The sequence below is a fragment of the Colletotrichum godetiae genome (genome assembly GCF_030913485.1).
Source record: "Colletotrichum godetiae strain CBS 193.32 chromosome Unknown BDP55scaffold_46, whole genome shotgun sequence".
Taxonomy (NCBI): Eukaryota; Fungi; Ascomycota; class Sordariomycetes; order Glomerellales; family Glomerellaceae; genus Colletotrichum; species Colletotrichum godetiae.
Window position 1 is genome coordinate 106,832 of NW_026851294.1, and position 17,882 is coordinate 124,713.

General features: G+C 51.3%; 8 protein-coding genes across 8 annotated transcripts; 3 read left to right on the forward strand and 5 right to left on the reverse strand.

Annotated features, from left to right (window-relative positions):
* Nucleotides 1-1,404: 1,404 nt before the first annotated feature.
* Nucleotides 1,405-1,949, forward strand: BDP55DRAFT_732177 (uncharacterized protein; the record flags this gene model as incomplete). The annotated part of the gene is made up of 2 exons (XM_060579909.1): nucleotides 1,405-1,511; nucleotides 1,553-1,949. The coding sequence occupies 2 exons, from the start codon at nucleotides 1,405-1,407 to the stop codon at nucleotides 1,947-1,949; spliced, it is 504 nt and encodes a 167-aa protein (XP_060425498.1).
* Nucleotides 1,950-2,489: 540 nt separating this feature from the next.
* BDP55DRAFT_291364 (uncharacterized protein) lies at nucleotides 2,490-3,802 on the reverse strand. Its single transcript, XM_060566547.1, has 3 exons — nucleotides 3,503-3,802; nucleotides 2,969-3,407; nucleotides 2,490-2,903 (listed from the first exon to the last, which is right to left on the reverse strand). Exons 1-3 carry the CDS (start codon nucleotides 3,769-3,771, stop codon nucleotides 2,706-2,708), a joined length of 906 nt encoding a protein of 301 aa, XP_060425499.1. The 5' UTR covers nucleotides 3,772-3,802; the 3' UTR covers nucleotides 2,490-2,705.
* Nucleotides 3,803-5,450: 1,648 nt separating this feature from the next.
* Nucleotides 5,451-6,766, forward strand: BDP55DRAFT_675761 (uncharacterized protein). The gene has a single exon (XM_060575770.1). It carries the CDS (start codon nucleotides 5,807-5,809, stop codon nucleotides 6,293-6,295), a length of 489 nt encoding a protein of 162 aa, XP_060425500.1. The 5' UTR covers nucleotides 5,451-5,806; the 3' UTR covers nucleotides 6,296-6,766.
* Nucleotides 6,767-10,223: 3,457 nt separating this feature from the next.
* BDP55DRAFT_732179 (uncharacterized protein) lies at nucleotides 10,224-10,554 on the reverse strand (the record flags this gene model as incomplete). The annotated part of the gene is made up of 2 exons (XM_060579910.1): nucleotides 10,224-10,424; nucleotides 10,507-10,554. The coding sequence occupies 2 exons, from the start codon at nucleotides 10,552-10,554 to the stop codon at nucleotides 10,224-10,226; spliced, it is 249 nt and encodes an 82-aa protein (XP_060425501.1).
* Nucleotides 10,555-11,930: 1,376 nt separating this feature from the next.
* Nucleotides 11,931-12,378, reverse strand: BDP55DRAFT_675766 (uncharacterized protein). Its single transcript, XM_060575771.1, has one exon. The coding sequence runs from the start codon at nucleotides 12,323-12,325 to the stop codon at nucleotides 12,113-12,115; it is 213 nt and encodes a 70-aa protein (XP_060425502.1). The 5' UTR covers nucleotides 12,326-12,378; the 3' UTR covers nucleotides 11,931-12,112.
* Nucleotides 12,379-12,627: 249 nt separating this feature from the next.
* On the forward strand, nucleotides 12,628-13,662 carry BDP55DRAFT_560338 (Nnf1-domain-containing protein; the record flags this gene model as incomplete). Its single annotated transcript, XM_060569983.1, has 3 exons — nucleotides 12,628-13,083; nucleotides 13,182-13,303; nucleotides 13,383-13,662. The coding sequence occupies 3 exons, from the start codon at nucleotides 12,628-12,630 to the stop codon at nucleotides 13,660-13,662; spliced, it is 858 nt and encodes a 285-aa protein (XP_060425503.1).
* Nucleotides 13,663-14,557: 895 nt separating this feature from the next.
* On the reverse strand, nucleotides 14,558-15,838 carry BDP55DRAFT_732181 (PH domain-containing protein; the record flags this gene model as incomplete). The annotated part of the gene is made up of 2 exons (XM_060579911.1): nucleotides 14,558-15,263; nucleotides 15,330-15,838. The coding sequence occupies 2 exons, from the start codon at nucleotides 15,836-15,838 to the stop codon at nucleotides 14,558-14,560; spliced, it is 1,215 nt and encodes a 404-aa protein (XP_060425504.1).
* A 1,666-nt stretch (nucleotides 15,839-17,504) lies between these two features.
* On the reverse strand, nucleotides 17,505-17,882 carry BDP55DRAFT_635755 (uncharacterized protein; the record flags this gene model as incomplete). The annotated part of the gene is made up of 1 exon (XM_060572810.1): nucleotides 17,505-17,882. One exon carries the CDS (start codon nucleotides 17,880-17,882, stop codon nucleotides 17,505-17,507), a length of 378 nt encoding a protein of 125 aa, XP_060425505.1.

Consider the following 17,882-nt stretch of genomic DNA (forward strand, 5'->3'; position numbering starts at 1 on the left):
GATTTCTAGAACAAAGAAGATTAAGCGACTAGATAGATTATTTCTACAAACAAATGCCAGGTGCTCATCCAAGATGCACGCACCAGCAATAATGGCTTGGGGGGAAAGAGATGGAGGACAAGTTCTGTTCCTCCCAAAATCTGACGATGAAAGTAGGAAGACTTTTACTCTATGCGTGCCACCTGGAATGAGACATTTGCATTCGCGAAGTCACCACCAATTTGCAGGGCCCTTTTTATTTTTATTTTTTTTACCTCTGTCCCGGTCGCCGCTCGCGCCATCGGAGTCCACGTGCGCTGGCAAGTTTTCTCTCAGCTGGGATTTTAGCGACGGGCCACGACGTCACCGACCACGCCGGAAGAGGGAACCAAAATGCGGGGGAATCGAGCGCTAAGGATGCGCTGAAACACCCACTTTTTCTTACTTTCCACAGCTGGCCGTCCCTGCTCTGCTCCTTGGTGTTGCTTGAGTCGGTCGAGGGTCAGCTTTTGGTGCATTTCAGCTTCGCCTAACTTTCAGGCGGGCCTTATTCATACTTTACGTCGAGTGTATCCGACGTTGGAGATGGTCACCTGAGGTAAGTAGACTTCCAAGCCTGTCAAGCCTCTCTTTTTCACGTTAGGTAGTCCTAGGCGAAAAGGCTTGGTGTACGGAGTAGTGCGCCAATGAAATGTACGAAGCTTGACGAGGGAATGGCTGGCCATATCTTTTTGGACGCGTTGCCTCAGTATTCTTACACTCCCTTAATCAGTGGTTTTCTATCCATGCCTCAAGGGAAGGATTCGCCTCTCAGAAAAGTGCCGACGTGATGCCGCCTTGAAAACACATACCCGTGCGCATTGTCTGCGCGGCGTCTCTGACCATGACGGGAACCATCGCCTGCAATGCAGCGTGGGGTCCTTGAGTAGGTCCAAGGGAACGGCGGTGTAATTACACCTCGCCCGAACCCGGCGCCGTAGTGGGGCTGTAGTGGTCATGTCGGAGTCCTGCGGGGCGAGGCAGAGCACACTTCCCAAGACGGGCGTTGCGACCTGAAGTTTCGGGCAGTCGAGATTATCTCGCCGACGGTCAGATTCTGCGCCATTTCAAGATACTCGTAGATAAATTACACAGTCGGCGACCTCTCAACCCAAGCAACGCCCATTTCGAACTGCCCTTGCCCTGCCCCCGCATCGCATGAGCTCCCCGCGATATCATGCAACGTCCAACGACCACCATCGCTCATAGGCACAAGATCCCAGCGGCTTATCGACGCAATTTCACAGTGCATTACAAGACCTCAGTGACGAATCGAGCTTCGTCGTCGTTCGCACCCCTTACGCTGCTAATAGTGACGAAGCACAATGGGCCACCGCATTGGCGAACCTGCGTGCCTACGCCTAGCCGGACGACGATGACGCCGAGATGGATCCGGACACCCTTGCGTTGCCCGCCATAGCCGACTGCATCGTTCTGCATGACGCCGACTACGCCTCCAGGCGCAACGCCTTCGACGGATGGATCACGAATCCGTTCGCCGCGAGGGACCCTCAGCTGTAGATAATGACGACAGAGAGGACGAAGAGTGGCCGTCTGACGTGCGCCGCGAAGCCCTCATCCTCGTCGCCGACCCCGCGCTCACTTCGCTGCTCAAAGCGCCAGACTTTGTCACCGGAAAGGTCCTGGACCTCCACCCGGAGCCTTGGATTGTCACCGTCGACGCCAAGGGTCCAGCGAGTGTGTCGGGCGGCGGGGGAGGCCTGTACATGGGCTTCACGAGGTCGCGCGCGCGTTCTGAGCCAGCTGTGAGAGCACATCGGCCCGCGATCTCTGGCATGGCTGAGTCCTTTAGAGAGTACGACGGCCAGGTCCCGTTTTATGAAGGTTCTTCGCGGGGCAAGCTCGTCGATCCTGCTGGACGGGCTGGAGGGACGGTACAAGTTCCCACAGAGTACGCCGAGGATTGCTAATGGCGCGCAGGCCATGTTGGAGAAGATTGCGCGAGCTATTGGCACGGCGGATGGTTCAGGGAGTTGACTTTCGTCACAAGGCGCGTGGTATCAGAAGGGGAGAACCCAATATTCTCCGCCATCTGACCTTTATTTGGGCATCATGCAATGACTATTTCGAGTTTGAGGTACCGTCTTCGACTCTTCCTAGCTCTTTCAAGGGGTTTTCGGTATTGGAGAACATTGAAATGACTACCAGCGTCGTAGCGGGCAATGACATGCGACTACAAAGCACCCTTGCCTCGACTTTGAGAAGCTTCGTCCTTCGACAAAAAACAGTTGACATCAATGCTTCCTAGAAGGAGGGGCCGGACCCGGTGTTGGATGAGATCCTTGTCATGTCCCAATTATCAACGTCACACATGACGGGTATGTGGACAGGTCTCAGGGAGCCATCCGTAGAGGGTGAGCAAGCAAACCAGGATCTCGGGGAAAGGTGCCAGCGAACATATCAACTTGATGTTTCCTTCTTCGAGCTCTGATAAAAGCGTACAAGTAATGCCATACTTGAGAAGTCTGGTCTGAGAATTTGATATATAGTCATGATGTTATCCCTGCTGGATCTGTATGTTGAATATTGTGGTGAAAGGTTAAAATTCCGCAGCGCAATATAAAGGAGAAGGAGGTCTCAAACTCTTCAAATTTTCTACCAGAGCCTGGAAAGAGTATCGGGGGTGGAAGAATTACAAGCTGCCCTGCTCAAGCTTACCTGACCGTTCATCGACCTGGTCGCAAGAAGAAGGTAAACATGGCCAAGAGAAAAACAGTTGGCAGTCTCGCATAGAAAATGTCTACAATTAATGCAACGACATGAGCGGTAATCTCATCCAGGCCCTTCTTTTCATAGACTCTGGCGAGTCGCCAAGTCCAGGTAGCGGTGGTTAGGAGCAAATTGCCCCACAACCATGGTCCTCCCTAGGTGAAGAGTCAGTCCCTCATTTCTGTTCAGTTCTCTGATGAGGGAACAAGAAGCGTCTCACCACTGATTGGAATGGTATACATAATAGGAGCCCTATAAAGAAGAGCAGGATCTTGATCATGCCTTCTGAAGCAAGGTCTTGCGATACAAGGCGTAAGTCCCCCGCTCCTGGCAGCCCCAGGACATGGTATTGCTTCATAATTGAAATCGATATTTGTATTCCAACGACGCCTACCGCCATCATCCAGCCAAGGGCGTGAGCGGCTTGACGTAATATGAACCAGAAGCTTCGTATTTGCTGCCTTTCTCCGGGCTGGCCCCAGAATAGAAGGCCCAGTTCTCCAACGAGCAACAGAACGCCTGCATGTGCTAGTGAGAGGAAAAATCCATCAATTGACTCGAGGTATTCGTAGGCGTTATAATATGATTTTGGAACGTCACATTTTTGTCGAGCTATCCAAAGAATTGAGCAAGCCTTGAGTATAGAAATCGCAAGATCACTGAGAAATCCAGGTCGTGAGCTTCCGATCCGTGACATTTTACTTGGACATTCCAATCCATATTTGACATAATAATGACACTTTCAGTTACTTACATGACGAAAAGACGTTCAAGAGCCCAGAGCATTCGTCTCGCTTGTCTAGTGACCTTGTTCTTCTTCCCTATCTCCGCCCAGGATGTGTTAAAAAGCTTGAAAGCAGACACAGAGAGTAGAATTAAGCTCATTGTGATCGTCAAAAGTGGGATCCTTTGAAATTGGTGCCATAGTTGGGAGTTCCCAGCAGCCAGCGACGCGACTTTTCCAGCGGCGCATAGTAACGCTGCGTCGGCATCGGAACTGATAGGCGAATTTGACTTGTTCATTCTAATAGTCTCCCTGGTTTCTGTATGGTTTGCGCTTGACAACTGTTAAAAGAGGATGTACTGCTCCTAGTTGTATGCTCTGGTGCCTACGGTGAGTTGCAAGGGTTTTGGCAGTTGACGTCACCTCGCAGTGCCAATGATGACTTGCATCCTCAACCTGCGGACAATGTTACTCTCGTAAAACCCAACTGTGGTAAAGCATTTTAAGCACTCCAAATTCCAAGCGGAACTTTATGCTTGTGGAACGTGGTCTTCATCCATTGGGTGCCGTCTTGGGGATTGGATGACCTTGCCTTGTGTGACGGGAAGAAAAAAGAACGTCGTCAACCTACCGATGACAATTCCGGATATATTACCTAGCCGGCACCTAACTCATAAGCCTTACTCAGAGTTCATTGGGGAATCAAGAAATAAAGCAGCCAAGACAAGCCTGCTCACGTTGGTGGGCTAACATGCCGAGACCAAGCTCAGTCTAAGCCAAGGCTTGGTCAATTTTGTCCAGGGCGGAACCGACGTCGTTGATAGACGGCTATTCGTAGGGCTACACTCTATTATCAAATCTATAGATTACTCTTCATAGGATACCAGAGTAAGTATAAGGAGGCACTTGAGCCCCAACACAATATCAGACGATGGGCTAGGTATGTCGTGTTTCTTAACACCCTCCCTCACTCTACCGATGGGATGACTAGAGAGAATAGACTGAAGAAATGGCATTAATAGTTATTGAGCTCTGCCGCGGTAAGGTTTGGGAGCACCAGATCTCCTTCCTTGATCTGATCTCTTCGACGGAGTAACACCGAATTCATGACTAGCAGCTACTGTGAGGACCCTACATCGCATCGTAGTACATTCAGACATTGGATAACAGCGATATCTGCCTCTTGGTCGGTCTTCGAGTATCATCCTAAGCTTATATGCGCTTCTGCGAACTTAGCGAGGTCCAGCACAGGTCTACGATCCCGGGCGCAACACCAGACTCGTCAATGAAGCTCAGGCTATATACTCTTGTGCTCAGCTCACAATGTGATCTCCCCAAGTCCCGTTACTCGTACCAGGCTCCCAAGTATAGTGATGAGACTCATATCACCTGTAGTTGATCCTTACAATGATGATGGAGCACCGGGTGAAGGGGGGTAAATATGGTGTTCTGTGTTATTTGAAGTAATCCAAGGCTCTACAGCGATTCACACAAGCTGGTGAATCAGTAATTTTTCATTCTTCCACGAAAATGTGTATGTCTCATTTGGTGTCATTGAACTACGGATGATGCCGTCTGGATGTCTCGTCGCCGTGGAGCCCCTGGACGTTCTAGATTCTTGGACATGTGAGTCAAAGTCTCTACGGGAGTCTCGGCACATCTGTATTCAAAAACAGGCTGTACAGTGTCGGAGGAATGCAAAATATATCACGGAATCTCATGTTCCCTGCCCTGCGATGATGAGCCGTCTCGCACGCGTCTGACCAATAACTGCATCTTGAATTTGGAAGGAATGAAGAAAGAAGTCTTGCCTAAACTTCTTGTAATTACGATAACCGAGTGAAAAAACTGCACAATTAATGCAATCCGCCCAGCTCAAGTACCTACGTTGATAGAAGCTTCGTTTGCGCATCCCCCCCCCCCCCCCCCCCCAAACCTTGCATGATTGGTGGTGGAAGGGTGTGTAAAGCATCATTTGATTAAGAATCAGGCATTACGTTGTCAACGATACGAAACACGGCGATGAAGGAAAATGGACCTTGATTAATTCGCTGGTATGCTCCATCATTCTTCATGCTCCGGCTCTGCTTCTGCACGTACAGATGCAATGGTACTGCGAGCCGTGATGTGTGTCTCCTCGGTATCTGTCTATGGTGCAAATGGTCATTTTCATCCACTTCGAGGCTCGTGTAACGTCTTGTTTGGTCTTAAGGACGTTTCGCCCTGTTGTAAACGGCCGGCACGGATGGCTGGTATGACTTTATCTCCTACCGCTACTCTTCTTATTCATTGGGAGATCATCCCACCTTTCATAGAAATCTCTGTCGTCTTGTCATGCGTCATCAGTCTTTCGAGGTATTCTCCAAGGGGTCTATCCTGCTTGCTGCCTTTGCAGCATTTGCGCCCTTGTGCGGAAGTTTCAGCGTCACCACCACCAGCGACGCTAATGTCCTTGCCAATGCCATCTTCAATGGTCCCGGGATAACAGTTCTACAAGCGACCTTTTCGGGAGCGGCCGTCAGCTCTGGGACATTCACTGACGGCCTTGGTGGCATTGGAAACGGCGCCATCTTGACGTCTGGGACCGCCGGTGGGGCTCTTCCAGGTGGCAATCAATACAGTGACAACGGCGCGGCCGGTTCTGACACATACTGCGGTGCGAATACATTCAATGCTGCAATCCTGACTGTGGGTATCGCCATCGACCCCGGATATAATGGCGTCCAAGTCGAGTTCATCCTCGCATCGGTAGAGGAGGGGTATGTGAACTTACAAGTCAGTATGGACTGGTGTAATTACAGGCTTACTGACACTTTGCAGTGAATCTCCTGATCCTATCGGCATCTTTCTAGTCAGCCAACAGTATGCCACCTATGGCGGCAACAGAATTACGGCCGTATCTGAACTCCTTCAGGACCCGATCGGAATCACGCCGCCAAACAGCGTCACGTCCTACCCGGGGTCATCCCCTCCTCTCCTCGTGGGGATCACTGCGTCTGGAGCCCAGACCATGGTATTTGCCATTTGCGACTCTGGCGATAATAATTATGATTCCGCCCTGATGCTCAATGCTGCTGGCTGTGTCAACTGTGACTCTGTGGCCAAGATTGACTATGTCACCATAACCTCAATTGTTGCCGCAGGACAGGAGTACACATCGACGGTCAAGGCTTCAGGGACTGTCTCGGGTACTGTTACTATTGGAGCGACAGCTACGACAACATCGACTACCAGCTCTTCATCTAGTCCTTCTTCCAGCTCTTCTTCCAGCTCTTCTTCCAGCTCTTCTTCTAGTCCTTCGTCTGGCTCTTCGTCTAGCTCTTCCACTACCGCTTCTTCTACTACCGCTTCTTCTACTACCGCTTCTTCTAATACTTCCTCTACCGCTTCCACTAGTTCTTCACCCAGCATTACTTCTAGCTCTTCAAGTATTAGTTCTTCATCCAGTACTTCTGTCACACCTACTACAACATCAACAACACAGTCAAATATCACCACGAGTCAAAGTCCAACAGGTTCAACAACATTGCCGAGTTCAACCCTATTAACTTCGGATCTTTTGACCACAATAAGCTCACTTTCAACGATGGCGTCCACATCAGATACATATTCTTCAAGGTCTCTCATGACGAGTAGCCTTATAGTTGGATCCTCTATCACACCACCGTCGATATCCCCCCTTTCTACTTCATCATTTTCGAGTCAGACCCCGAGTTCTAGCCTATCAACCGGAGTATGGCGAAACGAAACATTATCGGCTAGTTCAACAAGCACTGTTTTGCCCAATCCTTCGTCTACAACCTTTTTCAGCAGCCCACCCAGCCTTGCTAGTAACACACCACAGAGCACGCCTGCCCCTCTGTCGCCAGGTTCAACTTCCGCCTTGCTTCCTCCCACAACCACGGCGCAAGCCTCAATAAGCAGTCCAAACACCTCTCTGCCGTCTGTGTTGTCTCCATCCAGCACCGAAGGAATCTCAATCTCCAGTCAGACAACATCTTTATCATTGGAGAGCTCACAGACCCTAGTCGGAACTCCGTTCTTTTGGAAGTGTTAGCACCAACGGCCTCGCCTCCTGCTACACCAGGGGTCTGATGATCGATTGGGTCGGCTCTTTAGGTATATTAGCTTTGAATCAATCAGTGAAGGAGCATACGAGTGGGGGGGGGGGGGGGGGGGGGGGGAGGCTGCTCCAAGCCCGAAGCTGGGAACCGGAAGCACGCATTCGGTGCGATCCGGATAATGCCTACAATCCGGTCCTTCATGATTTTGCCTGCAATTACTTCTCATGCCCGGGTTGGAGCTGTTGAATGCTGCCAAGGATGCCTTGTCAAGATTTTGGTTCCGAGAAAGGCACCGATCATAAGCCTGGATAGGACGACAGAAATAGCTGCAGGCGACATTCAGTGACTTGGCCCATTTAGTGGTATGTTTTGCTCAAAGTACAGCCATTCCATGTGCCTTGGCCATGGTCCGTTATGTTCCCTCCTTCATGTTGCCACATCTTGACGTTCAGATGCTAAGGTAGGCGCATATATTTTGCTCGACTACGCAAGTGGTGAAGTAGATCCATACTACACTATCTGTGAAATAAATCCCCCTCTAAACAGGTTAGCAAGTTTTTGGGAAGTATGTGCAGGATAGCGCTCCTTCGAGAAATTCGCCAAGGGATACATGCCTACATCTGCAATTATAATAAGTAGTTTGAGGAAAGCCCTCTCACGGTTATACCCGCCCACATATTCAGGAGGGTTATACGCCATCGCGGCTCACTCCGTATTTTCACAAGTCCTGAATCAAAATGTATCAGGTGCACAATACCCCTTCTCTGAGAACAATTCGCCATGGGAAACGAGTTTTCATTCGACACCCTTTCCCCACCCCACCCGAATACACACAACAAGCCTTCACATACCCCCTCAAGTCCATTCCTGTCACCAGCATAGCAGGCGTATTCCTAGGTCGGTTGGTCAGGACAAACTGGCTAGGTGGTGGAGTGGTTAAAGGTCAACAATTAATCACCCCTTCAGCCTAATCGACAGGCTCCGAGTTCGAGTTCGCATACGATCCCAGCATGAACACCATAATACCCGCCAAGAGATGCAGCCACACCGGTGGGGACCTCTTTTTGTTTTGAGCTTTGCCTAGTCACAGCATTATGAAACCTCCTCTTCGTTATCTAGTAGAAGGTTCTGAGATCTACCCCCTATAGATATGTTTCTACTCATTGAGGAACGCGTGTCGCTCGAATAGCCCCAGCCATACTCACTGCCAGTGCTGCTACTCTTTTGGGTACAGCTAGCTCGTTTTACCGCATCTCACCACTCTTGGAAGTAAAGGAATACAATAAGGTGGTAAAATGAATATGCGATATGTGTATAATATTTGGGAATAGAAGGAGAAGGTGTACCTTGTTAGTGTTAACGTGCGCGGAGTTTTGGAAAAGGTAAAAAGGCGGTGGAATAAGTGCTTTGCCAGTATTTGACTGTATCTTCTTGCTAACACATGAAAGTGAATCTTGGCCCGACGATTTCCCAAGTCGCCAAGGAGGCCAGACATCTGGTTCTTCGCCCCTGAATCACCAAGCCGCGCTGGACGGAGCGGGCGAATGGCCTTTCAGAAAGCCTAGCAAGCAACACAGGAATGGCAACTTGATACAAAGTCACTTTAGTATCTAGCTCATACCCAAAGTATAGAATCACGCGTAAATCTTTGGGCCTATGAGATACTCCGTGTTAGGGTTTGGGCCAAGCCGCCGGTGGTTATTCTACTATGAGCCCACTCCATTCGGCCTTACCCTTCGGTCCTAGAATCAATAAGACTAGGTATCAGTGGCTAGACACATATTATATAGCGTCTCTTATTTGTCTTGCAAAGTTGTCGCGTGCGCTTCAAGCCCGGGTCTTCCCCTCAGATGTCAAACATTCAGCCTTAATGATCCCAATTCTCACTAATGGCCATCACATACGACCATACCCATTGGAGAACTCGGGATCCCGTCCGCTCTCCCATAGATAAGCCAATGAGGGCCGGATTAGTAGTTGGGTCGGTGACGACCAGCGAATACCTGGTGTTGTATGTTTTTGACATTTTGTGCAGTTTTGATGTCGGTAGCCGGGTTGGCCTTAGGACGTTGGAGGACGGTGGTCTGGCTCACCCATTCGACGCTCTGCTAACATCTGACAACCAAAGACACCTTGGGAGGTTCAGGGGATTGGTAAAGAGTGGACTGGCGGTTCATTGGCTCAAAACTTGGTATAAGTTCTGATCAGGGTTGGTTGAATCGGTTTACTTCAGCCTGGGCGATGACTTGGAGGCGACGTTGGAGACGGCAGAATAGGAAATTGCATGAGGTAGGTACCTAGGTAAGATCACGCTTTCAGCTCCCTTAAAATCACAGAATATAGATAAGTTCTGGCGCTGAATGACCTTCCCTTTTCTCATCTACCAAAGGTTCGCACCTGCATCAAACACCCAGATTTCTCGCGGGGAGCCATGTCCCCCCCAAGAATGTCTGTTAGTAGCACGACAATAATATGGTTGATTGGTTGACTCCTAGATCTGAATTCACGCGCAAGCAAAAGTCGTGTCTGTTAGACATCTGAATAATATCCCAAATGTCCACACCCCTCTCTCTCCTTCGGGTATTCCTTTGGTTTGCCCAATAAACGAAAATTCCTTTGAACTTGACCCGGAGATACTTCGCAACCTCAAAGGTAAATCGAAGCCGAACTCTTGACAGCGTTTTCCCTCAAAGGTTGACAGCAAGGCCCATCCCGCCAACCATGACGCCAAGGGCAATAGCCGCAGTCTCCTTTGGGCCGGCGTTCTTGGTGCTGGTGCTGTGAGTAGCCGGAGTCGAGTGCGAGGCTGTTACCGAGGCCGACTTGCCTTTTGCGGCAGTGGCGTTGACAGCGCCCGTGGTCGTGCTGGCCGGGGGTGTAGTGGTGGCCTATGGCAGTAAGAATTGTCAGCTTACTTATTCTGCTGGAAACTAGTCCAGGTAGAGTGGCAGAGGCTTAGGGCGGTGTTACCTGGGCCACTGTTGCCATAGCAAGGAGTGCGGTGAGGGAGAAGCGCATGTTAGGCTGGTGAGCTTGAAACGAAGTTGGTTGCGTTGTTTGAGAGGTTTATGTTGTCGTTGAGATGGATCTGTATATAGCTCTTGGTGGTCTTTAGGTTCTGAGGCTGTGAGAGATGTAAAGGGAAATCTAAATCTGAAGATAGACTTCGTTTGGGGTCTTATATGATATTTAGACAAAGAGAAGGACAATGTCTTACCGCACCAAGAAGCATATCTTGAGTTGACCAACAACAGTACTTACCGCATCTAAAAATAAACCCCGTGAATAACACAACTGTTCAGATAACACCAAAAGGGGCTTTAACGCCGTGCCTTGCAAATGATGAAGGCTGATCATGACGCCGTTCTCTATTCTCTTGGATACGGAATCCCACCGGAAGTGTCTGCCTAATTTTGTCTCCTCGAATCAGGAAACATCTACATGTTTTTGACATAGTCTTCAGATCTCAAACTATCCTGGATAGCAGCGCTCTATCGATCGATCGGGGCTATGGTGGTACTGTATGAAGCTTGTTCAAGCTTCACGCAAGTTACAAAATGATAACTCCTCGGAGCGGGTCACCAGGACGACCTAGACCGGCTTTGGAAAACCAAACAAATGAAAGTCATGCCCCGAGGAACCCGAAAGAGGCGAAGCAGCTTTAGTCTTTGGCGTGCGGTTCTCGGTTGTAGTTGCTCGCTCGCCATGCGGACTTCCATACCGGCTTGACGTGCCGAACTCAGGGGGCGGGAGAACGACATGAGATGAGATGCTTAGCTTTTCATGTCATGAATGGATGGGACCGGCTTCTTAAGGGGCGTATTCATGAGGCGCCAGGTCAGAACAACTATCAGATGATACAGCTGGGGAAGGAGAGTAGACATTTCACGCCTCAGGTGCTTCTTTTGAAAACACATTGAGCGGCGCGATGAGCTGTGTAGTGCACCACATGAAACGAGCCCCCTTCATGGTGGTTTCCAGTCGATGATGGTTCATGGACCAGACCGAAGTATGTTTCCTCGGAGAATTGTTCGTGTAAGTTGCTTTCGTTGCTCGGACTGCAATAGCACTCCGACAGGTGCCCAGGGCGGGGGCCGCGGGGGGCGCTTCGAGACTTCTTCGTATAGCAAGGAGTCAACGAACTAGTCCTTCATGCTACCGTTTCGTAAAAAGGCGTGCTGCTAAATTAAGCATTGCATTCCAGATCTTTGATCGTCACTTTCCGTCACGGTGCTAGGAATAGTGAGTTGAGTAGCATCGAGGGTCGTCGATGAAGATGCCCCGCTGACTTTTGGCTGCAGGGCTTAATGAGGTAGGTCGACTTGGAGCCTGGATGCTGGATAATCAGCTTTCTAGCACTGCCTCACCGATAATAAGGAGTCGAGGGATTCAACATTTGTAATTTTTAGTCTGTTCTCAGCACTACCTGAACGCGCGATGATCTGATTTGGATGAGCAGAGTTTACCATTCAAGACTCACTCTCACGCCCAATTCCGTAGACGCAAAGTAGACTAGGATCATTGGTGTTGGAGAAATATAGTCTCGGGACGGCTTGCAAGTTTCAAAAGAATGGTGTTAGAGACAAGATGACGGGAGGAAAAGCAGGTTTGCGTTCCTGAAATGATTTACTGGCAGCTGTCGTTCAAAACACCAAGATGAAAAGAAGCCCTGAGGTTGAATTGACTTTCCCCAAACGGACAAGAACACAAAACGGCAAGGCGCCAAAAAAGTCCCCACGCCAAGGCTTACCAGGAACCAAACCAACCGGCTGGCCGGAATCGCTCGCATTTGTTTGTCTTGGCGGCGTTCATCCCACCATCAAGGGGAATAAAACCATAAAATGGCCCAAGCCTAAGCACGTGAACCTCCTGTCAACTTCGCGCCAGTCTGACTGTGCCCACCCCCACTAAAGTACCTTGAACCACAGACGCGTCACGTCTCGTCGCCAGAGACATCCCAGCCGCTAATCTTCACTTAATCACCACCGCCGGAATCGCATCGCATCCCATCGCATTGCGAACTCATCTAAGCAACAAATCCATCATCACCCACAAATCCATCACCCACAAACCCCGCCCCTTCTTCCCAAAATGTCCGCCTCCGACCAAGACCAGTCACAACCCTCGCAATCGATAAAGGAATCATCATCACAGATTCAATCGCAAGATCACGCAGTCCAAAACCACGCCGAGAACGAAGCGCACCCCGCCGGCGGCGCATCAGCAACATCAACAACGGCAGCGGCAGCACCAGAAGCGAACCCCGCGACAACACAATTATCACAACAACAACAACAACCACAAGAATCAACACAACAGTCACAACCGCCCGCCTCCCCTCCTCTCCCCCAAAAACATACCCCCGCGACACCCGGCCCCCGCGCGGGACGCTTCATCCAGCTCTACGACGGCGCCCTCGCCAGCACACTCCGCAAAGTAAACTACGACAACTTTGCCTCGTGCTTCCCCACCGTCGCCGCCCACGCGCCGAATACTCTGCGCAACGTCCAGAAGCAAATGGTGGATTACCTAGAGGAGAGGTGTAATGTACGTTTGGGGCCGTCTTGTCTTCTTCCCCCTTCCCCACCGAGGGAGGACAGAGGGAGCAGAACCACATGCTAATAGTACTTGACCCCCTAATATAGAAAGACTTCCAATCGATCCTCGCCGACCGCGACGTCATCCGTAAACTAAACGAGTTAGAAAACCTCGTCAGCGACGCGGATCGCAGGAGACAAGAAGGCGGCGACGTCGAAGAGCCCATCCCGTTCGTCACCTCTACCCTCATTCTCGATACCCCTATACACTAGGGACACCTAAGAAACTAACACCAAAAAAACCAACAGACCACACGTCCTACCCCCTGACGAAATCCTAACAGCCCACCTCGCCCCGCGCCTCGCCCCGCAACAATCGACCCTCAACGCTCGCCTCCAAAACACCCAGGCCTCCAACGAGTCCCTCTTCACCTCTATCCAATCCCAGCGCGCAGAAATCGATGCCCTCCTTGCCCAGCTCGAGAGTCAGGTCGCCGATATCGACGGCGCAAACGCCCTGCTCGTAGACGTTGCGCCCGAGCTGGCCGCCGAGGCGCGGGCTTCCGAGGTGGAGATGGCGGGTATGTGAAGAGTATGAGACAGAAAGAGAGGGAGGGAAGGCGAGAAAGGGGACAGGTTACGATAATCGTACATAAGCTAGCAATGGACGGATTCAAGGTGATGTGTGGTTGTGGACGAATGTTGGAGTATGGTAGTAGACATGACTGCTCTTCCCAATGCATGAGATACCCTTTTGATTTATGTAGGCCATTGATTGGCTTTGTTGATTCATATCAAGCTTGACTCTCCTTATTGTGGCATTGAAGTATGAAGACAGTCAACAGGTTGCAAATAACTTGGATTCAGGTCACATTCATTTTACTCGTCATGGGCCACTGACTTGCCAAACACGGCCTTAGTTGTACATTCAGTTGAAGATATGCTGTTAACGTTCAGTATATTCAAGTCGACCAGGCTAAGCCTCAGTCATGACGAATAGAAGTTTTTAGAAACCTCCCTTGTCAACGAATATGCTCGCTGCCAAGGCTTTCGCAATGCCAGCTCTGAATACTCCATGCTACAAAAAGCAGAAGGACAAAATGAAATGAGGGTCGCGGATATTGCCGCTGCCCTTGACAACTCCGCCCAATGATGATATGCTTGGCGCAAAGCTATGCTCTCGCTCTCTCGCCCGCCATGAAAGACAAAGGAGACTGAGGATAAGTTGAGAGAAATCGAGGTGAAGTAGAAAGAGAAAGAGCCAACCGAATGCATATGCCGCGCCGTCCCGCCCGATTTTTGTTTTGGCCGCCGTACCGACCGACTGACCGCTCCCCAGCCTCTGGGGTATGTATGGTAAATTCCGTATCATTCGAATCTTGCGATTCTTCCTCGTGTCAATGCGAAAGAAAGGCCCCCGTCGTTGACGAGGGCAGGTGGTATGTATATGTGCAGTAGAAGTGAGGGAGAAACAATGATCCATCTTAAATCCTCCTGTTTTCTGTGTGGATGACTTGCCAAGGGCCGAAGAAGTCGATCTCGCCGTAGGCTGGCGGCAGTACGCGCACCATACGACCTGTTGCCCAGTCCACGAACCATCGCCTCCCCTTGCTGATGATGTAGTTTGACTTTCGGGGGCTCTTGAACAAGAGAACAGAGTAGCAAAGCTTGGCGTAAAGCAGATCGTGAGCCGCACTCCATTGGTGCTCAGGCGCCCATTTTCCGGTGTCAGGGTCGATGGCCTCGTTGGGGTACGATGTCGTCGACAAGCGGCTGCTGATCGGCTCGTTCCTCGCGGGTCCGGGGCCGTATATAGACTCGCTGTCTAACACGTTGGTCTCGCCGCCGCGCTCATTGACGACGGCCTGGTGAACGAGACCCTCTATTGTCGATGATGCTGGGAAGGGGTCTGGTGCCTCGGCAGAAACCACGCGGCGGAGTTCAGGACTCAGTGGTCTTGGCGTCGGTACGGGGTAATTGTTCGTCGGTGCTGGTGTCTGGCCACGGAACCAGCGGATGCGTTGGATGCGGGGAATGCTTTGGTCGCGGGGATAGTCACGGTCGTCGATCGGAGCGGCAACATCGATGGCGGCGAAGAGAGCCTCTAACCACCTGACCATGGTGCTTAATTCTATACATGATAGAAGGAACTGATCCTCCTCGGCCCTGACACGAATGACATATCGCCTCCTAGGTAGGAGTCAGTTTCTTGGCAGGTCTTGGCATATAATGAGGCTGAGAATCGAGGCAACCTACTTCTTGTAATCGGCAGCAATGCCAATATCGGCGTGCTGAAGACTGTATGCCCTGTCGAGAGAGGCCTTTCTCACCCACGGCGGGTTGTCGGGCGAGATGGTCGGTCCGTCTCTTGTCCTGCCCCATCCCCAATCCTTCTTCACGTTGTAAAAATTCAATGCAGTACCTCGTAATTGTACGATAGTGGTGTGCCAATTTCTGTCCTCTGCCCGTTTGGTGGTGTTTTCAATTTCCATCTTCTTCACCCATACGCCCTCCAACTCGATGTCGCACGAATAGCCTGGCAAGTCCTCCCCGACTCCATGTTGGGAGTTGATCTTGGGTGCCACCGGTCGTCTTGGTCTAGCATCCCGCTCATATGGTGGCGGCTGTGATGGTCGTCGGAATGGGGAAGTCATGACTTCCTGGTAGAAATAGTCCTCCTCCATCGATAGTCGCCGCCGGAGAGGCGGCGGCTGCGCAGCGGTATTAGATGGTCCATTTCCGCCATCCTCGCTGCGGGGATCCATGGGGCAGATGAGGTTTTATATGACAGGAGACGAGTGAGCCGGCAACAGACGAGTCGTGTCAGGCCAGGACCACCATGCGGCGGGTGGCAGCGGAGGCAGAGGCCCGTTCCCGTGCGTCTGTCTCGGACGGATTCCCTGGAGCGAGGGATTCACGAGATGTGCTTGGCCCGGGGGTTATGCTGACCCGCAAAACTTCATGGTGAGGGCCTTTTGTCGGCGGCTCTTTCTTAGGGCCACACGGGGCAGAGTAACGTAAAACAAATGCAAAGGGGTCCTGGGACGAGACCGGTAGATGAGATGAGATCGGGGAGTGGATTAGGTCCAGTCAGGTACGAATGCGTAGGTATGGAGAAGGACTGGAGACCTCGGTGGTGTGTGTGTGTGTGTGTGTCGTGGTGAGAAGGTGGATGAAGGATGGAGTGATGTGCCGAGAAGCGAGAAAGCGGTGGCAATGAGCGACGGGTCCAAGTAATAGGCCTGGTTCCAATGACCGGGCGTAGGACTAGAATCCGGTTCCTGGAGCGAGCGAGGTGCGAGACAAGCACGACAAGCAAGCGCAGGAAACACAGATGGGGGAGGTCAGGAGGAGGTGGAGGAAGGAGACGAGATGGGATGGGAGGTCAAGGTTGCAACGGGCTGGCGGGAGGAGTGAAGCGAAACGGGAGGCGTCGAGTCATCGGGTGGTGCCAGCGCAAAGAAGAGCCGCTTAACAAGGTTGGACTGAATAGGAAGCCCGATGATGAAAGCAGTGCAACCCGGATATGAGGGAACCGATTCCCGTGCAGGGCCGAAGAGGCGTGAGAGGTTGAAGACGATGTCCGGGACCGCGCAGCAAGGGCAGTACGTCTGTGTTGAAGGACCAGGGCCGCAAGGGGGACTTGGCTCTGGGGGCGGATCTCATGCGCATCGGACGTCGGGTCAGGCCAGGACAGGGCTCGTTGAAGAGCGGCGGGTGGGAACGTGGTTGCGTAGCTGACAAGGACGGCGTGATATGGCGAAAGAATAGGGTAACAGAAACCAGAGGTGAATGAAGACCATGTATGGTAATTGGTGTGTTCCGGGGGGCGCCACCGCGCGACTTGTGGTGATCAGAGAAGGATGGATGGACGGATGGAACCTGGTTGATGGGTGTGGAGGCGTGTGTCGAACGGAACAGGACCCCAAGTTTAAAAGAACGGTACGCAGTATTCGTACGGGGTTCACCGTTGGCTCCTCGAGATGAAGTCCAAGTTACGAAGGGTAAAACGGGGTTGTCTTTTTCCCGCTTTCTTTTCGAACTTCAAAAGGTCGAAGTGCGCGCTACAATCGGTCCCTGTCGGGATTTTTGGATTTTTGCAGGTACGGAGTAGGTATTGGGTGATTCGATAATGGAGAATTGGAGAGAGAAGAGGAGAGAGATGGAGGCTCGGATTCTGGCCGGGCGGTAGGTGTGGACGTATCCGTAGTGTTCAGTACGGAGCACCTTTCGATCAGCCAAGGTACGATTCAATTAATGATCCGAAGGTACGTATCCGTCACGGTCGGTCCAGTACCAGGAGTTCAGGACTCAATGCGATGCAGCGATATCCGTACTTGGTACGCGTACCCTTGATGCCTCGGCGCGATTTTGACGAATGGGCAGACTCTTTGTGGGATTGCAAGATTGATGATTTGCAGTTTGGCGCTTCTACCGTACTATTGTAAAGTGTGGTATTCCATTCAGAGAGGGGTGAGCAGTAGCAGTAGCAGTAGCAGCAGCAGTAGCAATAGCAGTAGCAATAGCAGCGGCGGCTAGCGAACGGAAACGCAGACCGTCGGCTTGAAAAGTTGAGGCAGGCGTGGCAGGTCGGCAGCAGAACAGGGGCAGACAAACGAGGGGGATGAAAGCGGCAGGGTGGTCGTGTGAATCCAGAATAGGGACAAGGAACCGGCCTTGAAGCAAATGGCAGGCTCGAATTAGGGCGAGTTCGGTGCCGATGATCGTCAAGACGAACACCCAGCGGGCAGTGATGAGTGGTCCACGAGTAATTCTTGAAACCTGAGTGGTGAATAGCCAGCAGTTCAT

Coding starts and splice junctions, on each gene's coding strand:
- BDP55DRAFT_675761 (XM_060575770.1), top strand. CDS start 5,807: ATGCGTCATCAGTCTTTCGAGGTATTCTCCAAGGGGTCTATCCTGCTT.
- BDP55DRAFT_675766 (XM_060575771.1), bottom strand. CDS start 12,325: ATGCGAGCGATTCCGGCCAGCCGGTTGGTTTGGTTCCTGGTAAGCCTT.
- BDP55DRAFT_291364 (XM_060566547.1), bottom strand. CDS start 3,771: ATGAACAAGTCAAATTCGCCTATCAGTTCCGATGCCGACGCAGCGTTA. Junction 3,408..3,502: donor CTTGAACGTCTTTTCGTCAT/GTAAGTAACTGA, acceptor TGGATTTCTCAG/TGATCTTGCGATTTCTATAC. Junction 2,904..2,968: donor GTATACCATTCCAATCAGTG/GTGAGACGCTTC, acceptor CTCTTCACCTAG/GGAGGACCATGGTTGTGGGG.